Source organism: Phaseolus vulgaris, chromosome 5 (genome assembly GCF_000499845.2).
Source record: "Phaseolus vulgaris cultivar G19833 chromosome 5, P. vulgaris v2.0, whole genome shotgun sequence".
NCBI lineage: Eukaryota > Viridiplantae > Streptophyta > Magnoliopsida > Fabales > Fabaceae > Phaseolus > Phaseolus vulgaris.
The window spans coordinates 7750335-7768205 of NC_023755.2; the positions used below are offsets into that span (position 1 = coordinate 7750335).

General features: G+C 31.5%; 1 protein-coding gene, 1 long non-coding RNA gene and 1 pseudogene across 2 annotated transcripts; 1 reads left to right on the plus strand and 2 right to left on the minus strand.

Moving 5' to 3' along the window:
* Positions 1-569: 569 nt before the first annotated feature.
* Positions 570-959, plus strand: LOC137833915 (uncharacterized). The gene has a single exon (XM_068641983.1). It carries the CDS (start codon positions 570-572, stop codon positions 957-959), a length of 390 nt encoding a protein of 129 aa, XP_068498084.1.
* A 6892-nt stretch (positions 960-7851) lies between these two features.
* LOC137835060 (uncharacterized) lies at positions 7852-8946 on the minus strand. The gene is made up of 2 exons (XR_011085006.1): positions 8342-8946; positions 7852-8270 (listed from the first exon to the last, which is right to left on the minus strand). It is a non-coding gene; the product is annotated as an uncharacterized lncRNA (long non-coding RNA).
* A 7005-nt stretch (positions 8947-15951) lies between these two features.
* LOC137836287 (small nucleolar RNA R71) lies at positions 15952-16057 on the minus strand (annotated as a pseudogene).
* Positions 16058-17871: the final 1814 nt, after the last annotated feature.

The following is a 17871-nucleotide window of genomic DNA, read 5'->3' on the forward strand; positions in this document are numbered from 1 at the left end:
GGGTACGTGTTTTTATCCTGCGAAGAAGAGGGATTAATCGAGAGGTTAATTGTCGACAAGAAATAATAGTTTGAAGGTATTTTTGGTTCTATCGTCCACTGGGATGACTCTTTTGTGGTATATGAGAAGATAGCCTGGTTCCGCTGCAGGGGTATCCTGCTACCTCTTTGGAGTAATCAATGTTTCGAATGTATAGGGTCTCTTGTAGGCACACTTGTAGAGGTTGATGAGGGAATAATTTCATAAGAGGTGTTAGAGTACACGAGGTTACACATCAGAATCCCTTTGGGTGAGGAGGTAAGGCCAGCTAAATCAGTGAGAATAAACGATAGGTTCTGTCAGGTGTTTTTTGAGGAAGAGAATTCCCCTTTTGAACTTTACGCCCCATTAATACAAACATTAGTATCTAGAGTTAGAGCTTGAAAGTTAATCAAGATTTTTGTAATATAGCTGAGTTTAGGTTGTTTGGTGGTGTGAATTATGCTTTATGAAAAGTTAGGATGAAGATCTTTATGCAGTCTATTATGATAGGTATATGAGATGCTGTTTTAAATGGTTCTTTTATTCCTATGCATGTGGTTAAAGAAGAAAATGTTAAGAAAGCATGGTCTGAATGGTTTGAAAGTGAAAACAAGAAAGCTCAATATGATTCTATGGCAAAAAGTATTATTACATCTGCTTTAAATATGAATGAATTTTTCATGATTTCACAGTGCAGTTTGCCCAAGGAGATGTGGGACATCTTGGAGGTCACTCATGAAGGAACTTATGATGTCACAAGAGCAAGGAAGCATGCTCTTATTAAAGAGTATGAAGTGTCCAGGATGAAACAAGAAGAAACCATACTTGATGTACATAAAAGGTTCACACACATAGTGAATCACTTGATAGGTATGGGAAAAGTCTTTGACAAGGAAGAGCTGAACATCAAAGTGCTGAAACGCTTGGATAGAAGTTAGCAACCTAAAGTGATGTATAAAGTTATAATCATCCATTCATTTCATTGAAAATTAAAACACACATAATAATGTTCAAAACTTTATATGTAATTGAAAATTAAAACACATAAAAAGTTCATACATCCCTAATCAAGTTTAAAATTAAAACACACAACCCTAATCAGTTTTGCTTCCAGCACTTGATCCTATTACTTGATTAGGTGATGGAGCACCACATCCATAATCTGATGTCTGAAATAAATAATTTTAAGTTAATGAATTTGTATGTTTATAATTATAAAATAAAAGACACAAATAATTGGTGGATGCATGAACCGAATTAGCTGCCATTGCAGCAAAATGTTCTGGAACATCTTTTCTTGAAGCAATATATGCAAGCAAAGTGTTCATTTCATTTTTCACAGTTGCAAGCTCTTTTTCCATTTGAGTTACCTTATCCTCCACATTTGACGAAGTTGAACTAGAGGAAGCATGGTTCATACCACTTAGCCTTGTTGTGGATCCTTTGAAAGCAAGGCTGGGACAAGCACCATATGATAGCCCTCTAACTCGACCCGGATGCTCCTTACCAAATATGACACCAATTGGATCTTCTGGAGATATATCCGAACCACCTTTTGGATTTGTCAACATTAGTTCATTAATTTTTTCCTGGATAAAATTGAAAATAATCAAAAGAACAACATATACTTGTTAGAATATATTATGCAAGTAGTCCAGTATATCATCATGATCAATACATCATCATCAAAGTAGTCCAATATATCATCATGATCAATACATCATCATCAAAGCAGTTCAATATATTTCTATGATCAATACATCATCATTAAAGCAGTCCAATATATCATCATGATCAATACATCATCATCAAAGCAGTCCAAACACTTACCCCAATTTCCAACACCTCATCATTCACATATGTGCCATTTTCCCTCTTATGTGTGATCTTCCACATTTCAGCTTGTCCAATATTTTACCAGTCTCAATTTTCTATATGTTCAACAATAATAATATAAGTATAATGTGGCAGAAATTGTAATATATTAAAATAGAGAGCACAATATAAGCAAACAAATACCAAATTATTTATTCTTCTTAACAAAGACATAACACCACCAGTGTGTGGAATAAGTTGTCTCTTCCTTATATCTCTATTTCTATTACACATGTTCTACAAAGTGAAAATGAAATCAGTTTTGTGTAAACGTAAAGTAAGCTTATTAATAATATAAAAAACAGAGTTTACCATACCACTGTAGAAGGCCTCAAACGATAATCAACAAAAACAACCCATTGTTCCATGTTTAATCCAGCTGGAACATTCTTGATGAGGTCACTTATGCTCATAAGTGGGTCATAAAACTCATTCCAAAGCTTGCATCTGTATTCCCTCCACAGTTTCCCAATTTTAAACATAACATCTCTTTTAGCCAAATCTTCATTTACTTTGAAACAAAATCGAGACTTCAAAAAAAGGAAAGAAGTTAGTCCAAATGTATTGAATAAATTAAAGTTATTTCAATGTAAGTTATATTACCTTTAGTGCACTCTCCCACACTGAATCCTTGTAAGTATCTGGCAAAGTTGACCACTTTTCAAAACTAATAGGGAACAATACATGATTTGTTGCTAGCTATCCACGAACTCCAGCAAGTAAACCAAATGCTTATCCAATTGGTTGAAAATTGTCATCATAGTTCACCACCACACGTAATCCGTTAGGTAAGTTATGAGCATCCCTAACCTTCACCTTTAGTTTTTGACTAACTCCTTCCCCATCTATAAAAGTCCAAATACATTATTTTATGTGCAGTGAAACTTATTACATGTAAAGGAAAAAAAAAAACAAAAGATTTTACCTATAGCATCAACAAACCAATAGTGGTTTGATTGCCTTGATTTTCTTGGTTGCACTCTTTCAGGTTCAGACTCAGAAGTTGGTTGTGCTGGTGCAGATTCAGAAGTTGCTAGAAGTACAAATTCATATAATTCATGATTTTTAGATTCAGTCTATGGTTGTGGAACTTGTGAAGTTTGTGGTTGTGTAGGTTGTGAGGTTTGTTGATGAATAGATTGAGAAGCTTGTGGTAGTGGAGATCCAAATGGACTTGCGGAAGTAGTTCTTGACTGGTCTTGTGTATCAGAAGGCATATCATTAATGTTTACATAGTTGGCTACAGATTTGTCTGAACCAGCAACTGACTTAAGCAAGTTCTTGATCCTTTTAGGTTTAGGCATACCTGCACATAAAAATGAAGTAATCAACAACATAATTAAAATTTGAAGATATATTAAAAGTGAAGATATATTAAAAGCTTCATACATGCACATAGTAGATGAATGAACATATTAATAGTGCAGTTGAACCAAGGTTATTATTACTCTGACATTGAGTCATTTTCATGAAGTTCATCATCATTGTTGTCCTCATTTAGTAATTCATCATCTCCATCCTCCCTAAATGATGCGAATTGGTCAGAGTTGCTGAAAAATTCATTTAAGTCTTGTTGTGGACACGGTTCTACTTCACAAACTTCACCATCTCCTTCTCCCATATCATAGAAGTATCATGGTTTCAAATGGACAACAATTGACCATGCCTTATTCACCTCATCATCTATATAATATACCATTTCAGCTTGTTAAGCTTCAATGTATGGATCATGCTCCTCACGATCTCCCGTGTGAATTAACCTTCAAAAATTAATACAAGTGAAACCCCAATGATCCTTCCTCAACCCCCAGTCCCTTGTGGTGTCAGCCCATTTACATTTGAACAAGGTAACCTTAAAATGACCATAATAATTAAGCTCAATTATATCTTCTAATTTGCCATAATATGCCAAATCTGCTTGTCTAATATTTTGATCCACACCACTTGCAACAAATGATGTTGAAGAAGTTAAGAACACTCCATAGTTTTGGGTTTTTAAGTCATGTTCTCGACTTTCAGTTCTAAATTTGAAATCATTTACATTAAAGGTAGAAATTCTTCTAGCATGTGTTGTTGGGTTTCGTGAAGGTCAGAGTAGGGTTTTGTGTGGAGGCAACGTTAGGGATTTTTGGTTTCATTAGTAGAGAGAGGAAAGAGGCGTTAGGGTTTCATGTGGTGCAGAGAGAGGGAAGAGACGTTAGGGTTTCGTGTGGAGCAGAGAAAGGGAAGAGGCATTAGGGGTGTGGAGCAGAGAGAGGGAATGGGCGTTAGGGGTGTGGAACAGAGAGAGGGAAGAGGCATTAGGGTTTGGTTTCCAAACTGAAAGCAAATTTTAAAAAAAAATATTTTCCAAGGGAAAGTAAGTTTTCAAAAAAAAAAATTCAATTTCCAAGTGAAAGCAAGTTTTTTTAAAAAAAAAGGAATAATGAGAAATGGTGTATGGAGGGAAAGAAACTGGGGAACTTTTATTTTGAAGGATAATTGTGACAGTTAAAAATGATATATTTTGAAAGATAATTGTGGCGGTTAGTCAAATTACGTATTATATTGAAATTTGTGGCGGTTATTAATAACTGCCATAATAAAATCGCCATTTTTTACACTGTTTTTTGTAGTGGCATCTAATGTTCTTCTTGTTGGTCTTCTTAAAGAATAAAACAAGTTGTAAATAAATTGAGCTCACTTTTGGGGTCCAAATTGCAAAGATAGGCTAGAATAAGGTTCCTTTAGCATAATAGGGGGTGTAAATATCATTTTAGCTTGTTCCTAGCCTTTTAGGAAGACAAATTGACCTAGTTTCTAGAAGGACAAGCCTAGGATGCGATTTTGACTTAGTCAAATCCTAAGACTTCCCATTTTTTCCTTTTTCCTATCCTACCCCTCTTGCTTGTTTTCCAAGACTCCTTCACCTATAAATAGGAGGCCTACCCATTACATGTTGAAATTGAATAGAAAAGTTACTCTGTACAAATATTGTGAGATCTTGAGTGAGTATTGTCTCCTCTTCCTTTTGGTCTTATCTTGATGAGAAAGAAACTCTCAAGTGGTGGCCTAGCACTTATCTTGGTGGTTACCACCCACCAAGTGGCGTGATCACCCACTCCATTTTCCATAAGTTTCCTTCTTCCATTTTCCTTCATGTTTCCTTTCCATTAATGTTTCCTAGTTTTCTTCTTTATTTCGGCAATTGCATATATGTCACCATACAATGTCTTTTTATCTTTGCCTTTGTGAAATGCACCTTCACACCTACTTAACCACTTGGTTAAGTTAGTGTCCAATGAGAATTTTCCTAAGGTCATCACCATTAACTCCTAAAATCTCAATCTTAAAGTAAAGTGTCACATAAATGAAAACATCTAAAAATTAATTCACATAAATGATTCAATAGATAGGAGAGAAACATCCCATGAGTACATGCATGTATACAGGTGGGGTATTGAATACATGAGTATACGTGTGTTTTGCTGATAAGTTTATGTTAAATTGGATTAACGCATGCTTGATTTGGTTTATCCCTGTGTGAAAATTGAAGGGTGTTAATATTTAGATAATTTGTGAAGAGTTTATTGGTGGAGGAACTTGTAAGTCAACCTACATTTTTTACTGTTTTATAATCTCTAATTTATTTTTCTGCACAACAATCTCAACTCCCCTTTTATCTTTATTGTTATTGTTAACTTTTCTTGTTTGTAGATATATTATAAAAACTGATTTGCTAATTTTACTATTGGGTTCATTGTGAGACGATTTGGGGTCTTCCGACCACTTCTATACTATCATTTCTTTGGCGTTAGATAGTCTATAACCGTGTTAGAAAAACTACGCTGGAATCTCTTTTTAATGTGACTGTTAAATGACACCTATCAAATGTCTATTTGAAAAATCTTTATAATTTTTAAGCACCAAAGGATAATAAAATCCTTATTTCTTCCCATCATGCAATCAAAGCAAATGTTTCATAGTCTATACCTTTTTGCTCATTGTGCTACCAATTTAACTTTATTTATTACTATTTTCCCTTCCTCATCGAGCTGTTGTGAAAGACCCATCGTGTTTCAATCACATTTTGTTGAGGAACCAACATCCATACATTATTTCTCATGAACTGATTGAGCTCCTCCTCCATGGCTAGGATCCAACCTTCATCCCCTAGAGCTTCTTCAATATTATTTTGTGCTATTTGAGACACAAATGTAGATGGTTAGTGTTAAGAAATGGATTTTAACCCTAGCTCAACCTCATAAATCTGGCTTATAAGGTGAGGTTTGCACCCACATATAAAGAATGAAATATCCTAATCTCTAGTCGATGTGGGATCTCCAACACACCCCCTCACGCCAAGGCTAGCAACTCGTGCATGGAAATATATGTTATGAGTGGTCCGATAATGACCCGATAACGGGTAGCACGATAGGCCCAATAAACTCTCGCTATGATAGGCTTTAAGTGACTCTAATACCATGTTAAGAAGTGAATTTTAAGCATAATTCAACCTCATAAAACAAGCTTATAAGGTGAGGTTTGCACCCACTTATAAAGAATGAAATATCCTAATCTCTAGTTGATATGGGATCTCCAACAGTTAGGTATAAGTTCAACATACCCTATATTTGATTTTGACTATGTGCTTAAATACAAAGTAAAAAAATATGATTTTATAAGCATCAAGTCTTGTCAGACACAAGTGTTTTGTGTATCCGAACATACGCAAGTGTTTTTCTTATATACTTTGCCTGCTAAGTTTTTGCTTGGACATACACATGTGTGTTTCCTTAGTCCGATAAGTTTTTACTTAGACAGACACAAACATGTTTACTTCATTGGATAAGCTTTTGCTTTGATAGATAAAATGTCTAAAGCATTTTACAGCACATGCCAAATACTTATAAATGTTTATTCTATGCTTGCAAAAAATGTTTTTCTTTTCTATCTCATAATAAAGTGTCTACATCCAATATCTCTTGAAACAACATCTAAAGCTACTCCACACAAATAACTTTTCTAGATATAAAGAAATGTTAATTATGTAAAGATAGTCAATCACATTAGACTCTTTATTTTACTAAAGTTTGAAAAAAGAAAACTACCTAAACTAGGCCTAATAAGTTATGTCATATATCAGAAAGTTGTGTAAAGAATATTCATACATTTGATGTTGCATGAAAAGTGTCGCAACCGAGATCACAATGTGATGATTATTAAACTTTGAAAAAAATAAAGGAGTTGTGATTGTAGTTAATAGTGAAAAACTACGGAAAAACCTTTTAAAAAGAAAAGGTCTCGAAATCAAATTTTGAGTCTGGGAGTTGATTATGCACAAGAAAAGTGTTAGCATCCTACAACGTTCTGTCCCAAGACTTACAATTAATTGAATGTGCAAAAATGTATCTAGTTTTTAAAATATATATTTTTCCCAAAAAATAATGCCCGTAAAAATAATAAAGTAAATATTTTAAAACTTTTTTATTTGGACTCAATAAGGATTAACATTATTTCCACATATTTCCATTAAAAAATAAAAAATAATGTAATTCTTACAATAAAAGTTGTTTTGGTGTTTGATATTTTTAACTATTTTAAAAATTATTTTATATTATAATTTTAATTATCAAGTGGATATGAGATTTAACATGAGGTTTAATTATTTTGAAACGAAAATTTTAATTATAAAATAAATCTAATATTTACCCTAATAATAAATCATTTTGAAATTATTAAATGAACAAAAATTCTAATTATCAAGTAAATTCAAAATTTAACATGATAATTAATTATTTTAAATTTATTTTTAAAAAAATTAATTATCAAGTAAATTTAGTATGATAATTAATTAGTTTTGAAATTATTATAAAATTTTAATTATGAAACAAATTCAAGATTTAACTTGATAATTAATAATTTTTAAAATAATAATATTAATAAAAAAATAATTATTAAATCGGAGATTCATCATAACAATTAATAGTTTTCATAACTATTTCATAACAAAACTTATAGTCGAGGTAGCAATTCGTAACCCAGTGTGTAAATATGCTATTAAAAAATATATCATGCTTATAAGAAATGGCATGCAATGAAGCCTTGAAATAGAATCACAATTATGCCATGCGATTGCCTTAGATAATTGAAGTGACGTTTTAAATTGTTAACGGTTTTCTTCCTCCACACGGAAAATCACCACTTTGCCTTGCCAATTATTCTCAATCACCAACCTCCAAAGTGAAATAAAGGTTTCATCTCGATTCCAATTCCATCAACAAGCAATTAGCAAGCTCAAACGCAACTGCAAATTTCAAACGGATCCCAACTTCAAATCAAATTATCAGTAGTGATGAACCAAACTCGAGAAGTTCCTGAGTGTTCAGAGAAAACTGCAATGCAACTTCGGAAGCGTCAAATTAGGATCTCAATCCGGACCAGAGGAAGAGGAGACCATACACACCTCTCGCTCAGGTTGTTGCGCGGTGGATCCCGACAGAGGGAGCGACGGCGTGCGACGGTGCGTCGCGGCTTCGAGAGAGCGTTGCCGTTGGCGAGGTCGTCGAAGATCTGGAAGAAGATTTTGGAGATGGCAGAGAAGTGTGAGTGATGGCTGAGGTTGTTGAGTTGGGAGAAGAAGAGTGTGAAGGAGTGAGCTAGTGAGCACTGCTACTTCGCGTGCCTTCTTCCTTTTTAATTTTTTTTCTTTCTTTTACATCTTTTTGTTGCTTTCTCCAACTAAGATAAGAAATTTTAGGGTCTAAATTTTTTTGTTTTCACGTTTTTTTTATTAAAATCAAAATTTAAAATAAAGTAAAATAAAAAACTAAAAATATAAATAATTTTAAATATTTGAATTTTTTAATCAAAAAGAAAATACTTTTTTTTAGTTTTCACTAAAAAAAGTAATTTTACTGGTCAAAATCCTTACTTATTATTATTCATTATTATATTTATTATATTTTATTATTACATATTATTGTTATTAAAGTTATTAAAACCAAATATTAACATTTTAATAGGAAAGATTTGAACGATCAGCAATGGATTAGAGAATATATAATCATAGACAAGTCAATTTAGCGATCAGATTATTCTTATTCTTGTTATTTTATTATTAATATTAATATTAATATTAAATATTATTCTTACTAAAAAAATTATTACTATTATTATTATTATTAAAATTATTAAAATTATTGTTATTATTAATATTATTATTAAATTAATACTATCATTTTAATATATATTAGTACAAAATAAAATTATTAGCTTTAATTTTATAATAAATTATTATTAATAATAAGGAAATTATTAATATTATTATTATAAATCTTATCATATTTATTTTTAATATTATTATTATTACATCATTATTAAAGTATTACTATTATTATGAAAATTATTATTATTATCATTTTTATTGTTATTATATTACTTATTATTCTTATACGAATTATTATATTAATATTTTTATTTTAATATATATTAACATAAAATAAAATTATTAACATTAAAATTATATTAAATTATTATTAAATTTATTATTATTTATTTTCATAATTATGTTTGATATTATTACTATTTTTTATTATTATTTAAATTTATTAAATTAATATTTTTATTTTTTATATATTCATAGTTAACAGTGTTATTATTATTATCATAATTATTGTTATGATTATTATCAATATTAATATTATTAATAATTAATAATATTATATTTTCGTGAGCAATTATGGAATATATTGATTTGTCGATATATTTTGATAAAATATATAAAAAATATATTTATTTTTTATTTTTTATATTCATCGAAGAAATAGGTCAGTAATTATGATAAATATAAATTATTCCATAAAATTTATCAGTAATTTCATTTGTCGAGTAATTTTATCTATTTGTAAAATTCATTTTAAGAAATTATTGACAAACACAAATTTGTCTGTAATTTTTTGTCAAAATCAAGAATTTATTGTAATGTTTGTAATATTTAAATTTTTTAAAGATTTATATTTTCTTTAATATTATTTGTTATATTTTTATATTTTGTAAAAAAATGTTTTTTTAATCATTTTTCATTCTTTTTTCAAATTTAATCAATCCATTTTTGCATTATTTTTATATTTTAGTTCATTTTCTTTCGTTAGTAATAATTAGGTTATTTTTTTAATTGTTTTAATTTGTAATTTTAGCTCATATGACATTTGTTTGCTTGGCCATAACATTTTCTATAGACATCACTTTATTTTTTTTATTATAGTTGCATTGGATTCTATACTTCCACGGCTTTAAAGTGAACATATGAATTCTATATTTTGAGAATTTGAGATAGACGTGTTAAAAATTTGTAAAGAGATTCCTGAAGTTTATTTTTGCTTGTTTTAGCTTACACACTTTTAATTAGGCTTTTAACTTGATTAGAGCGAAATTAGGCCATAATTTCTTCAAAGTTTGAAAATTTAGGGTTTAAGTTCAGAGTCTATTGAAGGCCTAATTATGTTCAAAAACAAGGACAAAAATCACTTGTACAATTTCTTTACAGTTTTAGTTTTCCTTATTTTTTTACCTATTTTTGTCTTAAAAGGATTTGTAACAACTTTTTTATTCTTCAAATCTATATAAAGAATATCTCTTTAAGAAAGAAAGATTGACAATATTGACCAAACTCACGATAATAAGTGCGATAGTAAAGCTCTTATAATCTTTAGCAACCCTTTAGCTTTTAGTTTGTGAGAAAGAACATTGTTATATTTATTTGCAACCGAAAAGAGTGTTTATCATCTTGCATTCATCTTAGGATGCTTCCCTGTTTTTATTATCAAACATGTGGTCGTTTACAACACACACTTTCTATAAACAAAGATGTTTGGCCAACAGTGGTTGGGTTACTTAAGTCTTAGCCAAGTGTGACTGCATGTTCAAACAATACTCTATGCTTATTTAGGAGTGGTTTGGTCCAAATGATACTTTATGTTTAGCCAAGAGTGGCCATGATCATGATCCAAATTATACTTACCTTGTATCTTATAGTGTTAGTTTGCTATTGAAGCTTGATCATGTTAATTAAGAACTAGACGTAGTTTGAGTTTTTAGATGAATCACTACAAAAATACTTCGTGTAAATACCTCTCAACTCTTAACTTTTTAAATTGCATATTATTGATATGCAACTATCGAAGAATGAGAGATTTGTGAAAATAAGTTTTTAAAAATATTTTTGACAACGCATCTGTCAAATTGAAAGTTGTGTTCGATGAGCCTTGTCAAAAGCCTCTCTTATGAAAAAAATGCTTAACAATGGGTCTATCAAGTCTTAAAGTTCCTTTTGGATATTGCCTTGTGAAATTTTTTAAAGATCTTAAATACATAATTCAACCCTTCCTAGTTATGTATTTTGCTTGTTTTCAAAAAAACGATGCTCAATCTTTGAATAAAGATTTGGTTCTCACAACTTCCTTTCTCTCACCAAGGATCTACTCTTACGGATGAAAGGAAATGAACTTCTAATACCTCTATTGGGTATGACCTATGTGATCTAAAGTAGATTTTCCTTCATTTGTTGCTTCCTTTAGGTTTAATGAAAAAATATCTTGTGTGTCTAATGATCTTGTTGTGTTTGCTTCATCTATGTTTGTTGCTTTTATACATACATATGCAAATTGATATTCTAGATTTGATAATATTCTATCCTTTTATCATGTTGATACCTTAAATCTTTCTGTTTTCTATGCCTCTGAAGGCTATTTTACCTTTGTGATGTTGCTTTAGCTATAAGAATGTAGACTTTGGGTTTGTCATGTGTCACGAGCATCTACTGTCTAGGAACCAACTTAGTTCTTGACCTCTCATCGTAAAACGTATATGCAATAGGAATTATGATCTATTTTAGTATCCAAATTCTTTTTAAGTCCTTTCTTATTAGCTTCGATTAAATGCCTTTTGTTTACACATAACACTAGGATGTCCAGGTTTACCATAATGATGGCAAGTAACCTTAAGATTTAACATGTTTCTTACTTTTGATGTTATTTTTAGAAAAGAATGTAAGACTAAGCTAAGCCAAGTGGTGAATTGGTTTAGAAAACATTTTGAAAATATTTACCTTTTCTTTAAGGGATTTTGAAAAACTATTTTTTTTACTGAATGCAATTTTTGGTAATAAAGATTGATAATGATTAACAATAACAAGATAAAAATAGATAGAGAAAAAGAAAGATCACACACAACATTTATATTTGTTCAAATCACAATTGATCTTACATATAGTCTCAAATAGAATAATTGTAATCAACTATCTTTACATCTTTATACAAACACTTCACATAATAATACAAACCATCTCGACAAGCGGATGACTAAGGACACAACAAACAAGCCAATGCATTATATGTTTTTTCTTCTTGTCTTTTTAAAAGACAAGTTTTTGTAAATAAATTGGGCTCACTTTGGGGGTCTAAATAGAAGAATAAGCTAGATTAGGGTGTACTTAGTATAAATTGGGCTTGTGCCAAAGTCCACCTTAACCTAACTTATAGAAACACGCCCATGTGCTCACCTTTGACCTAAATTCTAGAAGACTCCTCCATGTGCTCACTTTTAACCTAGTTTCTAGAAGCTTGTAGTCATTTACACCCCTACTGATGGAGAACCATATGGAAGGACACATATTGAGCCTTTAACTAGGGCTATGGCTAGAAGAATGGAAGAAAAAGAAGTTTAGAAAATTCTATTTTTATGGAGACTTAATTTTTAACTTTTTCTTCCAAATTTCCTAGTCTTATAAATTTGTACAAATTAGTATAGGCTTTATTTTGGGCTTGTATTTCAGTCATTATCTTGAGCCATGTTTTAGGCCAATTTTGCCAATTAGAGTAGGGTGTAAATAGAAAAAAGAAAGAGTTTAGCTAGAGTTACAATCGGGCCTCCTTGAACACAATGCAACACTAGACCATCTGAAGAGTTTTTTTTAGGGTTAAAGCTTGCACCTTGGCTGCCTATAGCACTATAAATACAAGTGTTAGCCCCCTTGTAAATGAGATTTGAATTGACATAGAAATGTTGTCCAAGTTGTTAGCTCCTTTGTCTTCAAATTCTCACTCTCAAGTTTGCACTTCTATTGGTGTTTTACTTGAATCTTCTTAGGAGTTGGCCTAACATCTCTTAAGCTTCATTATCATTCTCTATACACCAATACTTCACAATTTCTTTCACCCATTTAGCCATCCAATCCCACCAAATTTTTCATCCTAAAATACAAAGCAAAAGACTCATAGCAATGCAAGCTAGGATTGCATCACCTACCCTTCCTCTCCAAGGTACTCATCTCTATAAATAGTGGGCCTCCCCTATTGTAAATCACACATTGGATTTTGAATAGAAAAGAAATGTTGCAAGAGTGTTTAGTGAGCTTTGTCTCCTAGATTTTGGGTCTTATCTTGGGTGTTTGTGCACTTCAACTGGAGGCTCTTTATCACTCATCTTGGAGTCTCTTCCTCCTTTAAGTGGCGTGATTCCTCATAAGCATCTCTTAATCTCTTCACCTTTTTGTCTTTCTTTCCTTTTCCTTATGCCATTATACCATACTTTTATTCCTTTATGTTTCTGTGTTCATCTTTGTCTATTCGATTTCCATCTTCTTTCTTTTCCTTATATGCTCTTTAATTCTGCACCTTTTCATTATCATTATCATATAATTTCTCTTTGCTATCTAGAAGTGAACTTTCACACTTACTTAACCACTTAGTGGGAATCTTCTTTGGGTTTCTCACCATATTCTACCTAAAACAAAAACTCATAAACAAAGTGTCACCATAAAATGTGCAATCTTAAAATCAACTCACATCACATAAAACATCAAACAACATAAGAACAACTCTAGAATACAATTAAGAGAGCATACCCTACCCTTGGATCATACCGTGAGGACACTAACCAAACCAAATCTTGAAGTATAAAAATGATATAAATTGGAACACTCCAACAACTCACTAAAAGACGTTATCATAAAACAACATAGTAGAAGCAACACAAAAGTATTTAAGCAGCACGACACAACTTTTGAGAGAATTCTTTAACAATCTTGAGGGTACTCTTTTAAGAATTTAAAATAGCTTATAAAGATCTAAAATGAATGTTGTAATATTGATTTTTAGTATATTAAGATGAATGAAAGAGTGAATCAAAGGTTAAAAGCTTTATATATTTATATCTAGGGCATTTATCTTTCGAGTCTCTTACTTGAAGTTTTGTTTTGATCAAATTTGATATTAATCCAACAATTAAATAGGAGTAGGTTAATACTTTATATACTTCAACATATTACTAGAAATATAATATTTTTTGTAGAAAAAGAGGAAGAACTGACAAAATAGGAAGAAAATCCTTTTTAAGAGGAAGCAAGGTTCATTGTGGAAGAAAAAATTGAGTTTAAAAAACAAAATTTCATTCTTGATTGGGAATTTTGAAGTTGAGTGTGACCAGGTTGAGCATGAATTTTCTAAGGCTCAATGTGAGAGGTTTGGTGTGGCTTTAATGAGTCATTTTAAAAGTGATTTGGGGATCCATTGAAAGAGTTCGTGCATTGGACTTTCAAACCCATGTTTTGGAGAAGAAGAAGCTTCTCACACAGTGGGTGGACAACTAAAAGGCTTCCCTAGCGTTTCCATGACTCTTAAATCTAGTTTATTCATTTTTGTATGATGTTTTCTTCCTCTTACATAGTTTTTTGGGGTTAGATGTAACGACACTAAACACTCTTGTATTTTTTGGTATATCATCTTCTTGTGCTTCAACATTAGTGTTTTACTTCTATACTTCATGTTTGTGATTCGAAAATGCTTTCATTATCTTGACTTGAGGTAAAACACCCAAGGAATAATTTCATTGGTCATCTTTTAATCATTGAGCTTAACACAAATTGTTTTGTTGAGTTACATAAGGCATTGAGGCTTATTAAAGGAATTTAGGTTCTTTTCACCTAAGGAATTAGGCTTTTGGTTAAAGTTGATGATTGATGTTAATGTTGAAAGCCAAAAAAATTTGATTGAGTATCATATTGCAAGAGACACGTGTTCAGTTAAATCTAACCCCGACAATTTTAATCTATTTGTACAAACTCAACATATTAGTTTATTTGTTTTTTGTATTTTGGTATAATAGTTAATCTTAAGAATTTCATAGTCACCTTTATATCAAAATTTCATAGTTTAGTTAGTATAGATGGTAAGAAATTGTATAGTTTTATTGTATTGTGTTAGTCTGTTGGGAAAATGATACTTGGATTTTTCATTTTACTACTTGTATGATTCGGTACACTTTCCAAGGACGTAACAAGTTTTATGTCACCATTTTCGAGGAGTTATGTCTCAGTACTAGGAAATACACATTTTTTTTTTTACTTACTAGGTTTTATTCTTTTTTATCCTTTTACTAGCTTAATTTACAACTTTTATTATATTTGTTATCTTGTGCTAACTTATGACTCCTTGGTCTTTGTAATTTTGTTTATGCGAGGTAAAAACTCAACTGACCAATTCTTGTGCACCCGTAAACTGAAAAAAATAACTAGGAGAAACAACAACAAAACAAAGAAGACAAATATTTTAGATGGGCAAGCAAGGAAAGAGTCAAATTATATGCCTCTACCATCTCCTACTATTTTAAGAATCAACAACCATGGTTGATTGAATTGAAAGAGAGCAACCTCAAAGAACCTTGGGCAACTATGCTACTTATAATGGGATAAGACATTTCTATCGCATTGTTAGGCCCCAAATCATTATAGCCAAATAGTGAGATGAAGTCAACATTGTTAATTTTGGTGTAACAAAACCAATTTGCTAGACTAGATCATGAATATCCTCATGCTCATTTGTCTACATTCATTGAGTTATGCAACATGGTCAAACTTCATGAAATACTAGATGATGCAATTTATTTAGCTCTTTTTCCATTCTCACTCACTGGAAAGCTAAAACTTGGCTAAATTATTTTCCACAACATAGTTTGAACCCTTGGGATGCAGTGATGGACATGTTATTGGCACGTTTCTTTCTAGAGTCTAATCTTAAGAAAGATACAATTCAGATTGCCACATTCATGCAAGGTGATGATAAACTACTTTGTGAAGCATGGGAGCATTTTAAGGACTTACTTAAAAATGTCCAATTCATGGGTTTGATGATTACATACAGATAAACTTCTTTTTGGAAGTTTTAAAACCTCAAACTAAACTCATGTTGGATGCATCAACAAGAGGAAAAATCAAGGATAAAACTTGAATGAAACAAAATTGCATATTGAAAACATGGCTTTTAATGACTATAATTTACATCAGTATAGGAAGTCGATTTCAAAAAGGGGAGTATTGGATTTGAATGCTCAAAATGCACTGTTTGGCCAAAACAAGCTTCTCACTCAAGATTTAGGTGCTCTTACAAAGAGGCTTGTCAAACTACCTCAACAACTTCAAAGCTTAGAGGTTACACCAATGTCATCGCAACAATTAAGTTGTGAGTTATGTGGGGGAGGACATACAACTGGTCAGTGTGTTTACCAACGAAGTTTCTAAAAAGAGATCAATTACATGGTAAACAAAAATCGACAAGGGAATTTTGGCAACAATCCTTACCCTAACTCTTTTAATCAAGGGTGGAGGAATAATAACAATTATGGATAGAAACAAGATGTCAGATCATCAAGTAAAACACCACATCAACACCACCAACAACCACTACATCAATAGCAAACTTCTTAATTGGAGGAGACACTCAGTCAATTCATCTAATTGTCCACTACAAACCAAAAGAACAATATGCCTCCACAAAAAATTTAGAAGTGCAAGTGTGGTAGTTGGCTAAATAATTAACGGAGCAAAAAAGAGGATTTTTCTCGACCAACACACAAATAAACCCCAAAAAGCATTGCAAGGTGATTACTACAATGAGTGGAAAACTGGTTATTGGTAGGTGATTTGAGTAGTATGAAAGCAGAGGAAGAGAATGGGTGAGTGAATAAGTGTTTGTGGAAGATGGGTCAATAAAATATCCTCATGGCATGATGGAAGATGTTCTTGTAAAAGTTGATAAATTCTTATTTCCAGTAGTTTTTGTAATCATGGAGATAAAGGAGGATGTTAAAGTTTCCCTCATCCTTGGGAGGCCATTTATGAATGTTGCAAGGGTTTTAATTGATATTGATGATGGAAAACTTAAGGTAAGAGTTCAAGATGAAGAAGTGGACTTTAAAGTATTTGAAGCTATGTCTCACCCAAGAGATGATGAAACTTGTTTTAAAATTGATGTGTTTAATGAAGTACTTGTGAGTTCCAATAAGTTGTTACACACCTTTCATCCTCTTGAGAAAACTCTAATTGATGCTTTTAAAACTCTCAATGAGGAGGAAGAGAAAGAGATTGATGAATGCTTGACTAACCTTAATGCTTTGAAGGAAATTCCCCTACATGAGGTGAAATTATAAGAGTGAAAGATAGGGGATAAAATGAAATAAGCAAAAGTCGAGTTGGAGATGTTGCTTCCACATTTGAAATATGTTTTTCTTTAGGGTGACAACAAACCTTTAATTATTCACAACTCTTATTCATTCCAGAGGAATAGAAAATTGATGTTATGAAGAAGAAGAAAGGAGAAATTGGATGGTTTATATCCAATCTTAAGGGGATAAGTTCTTCTTATTGCACGTATAGAATGTCTATGGAGGAGAAGTTTAAGTTGATGGCTCAACCTTAAAGAAAACTAAATCTTGTTATGGAGGAGGATGTGAGGAAGGAAGTTTTGAAGTTTTTAGAAGCTGGAATTATGTACCCTATTTTTAATAGTGCATGGGTGAGTCATGTGCAAGTGGTTTCAATAAAAAGATAGCATATGAGTTGTTTGCAATGACAAGAATGAAACAATACTCACAAGAACTCTAATCGGTTGGAGGATATGTATAGACTACAAGAGGTTGAATAAAGCAACAAGGAAATATCAC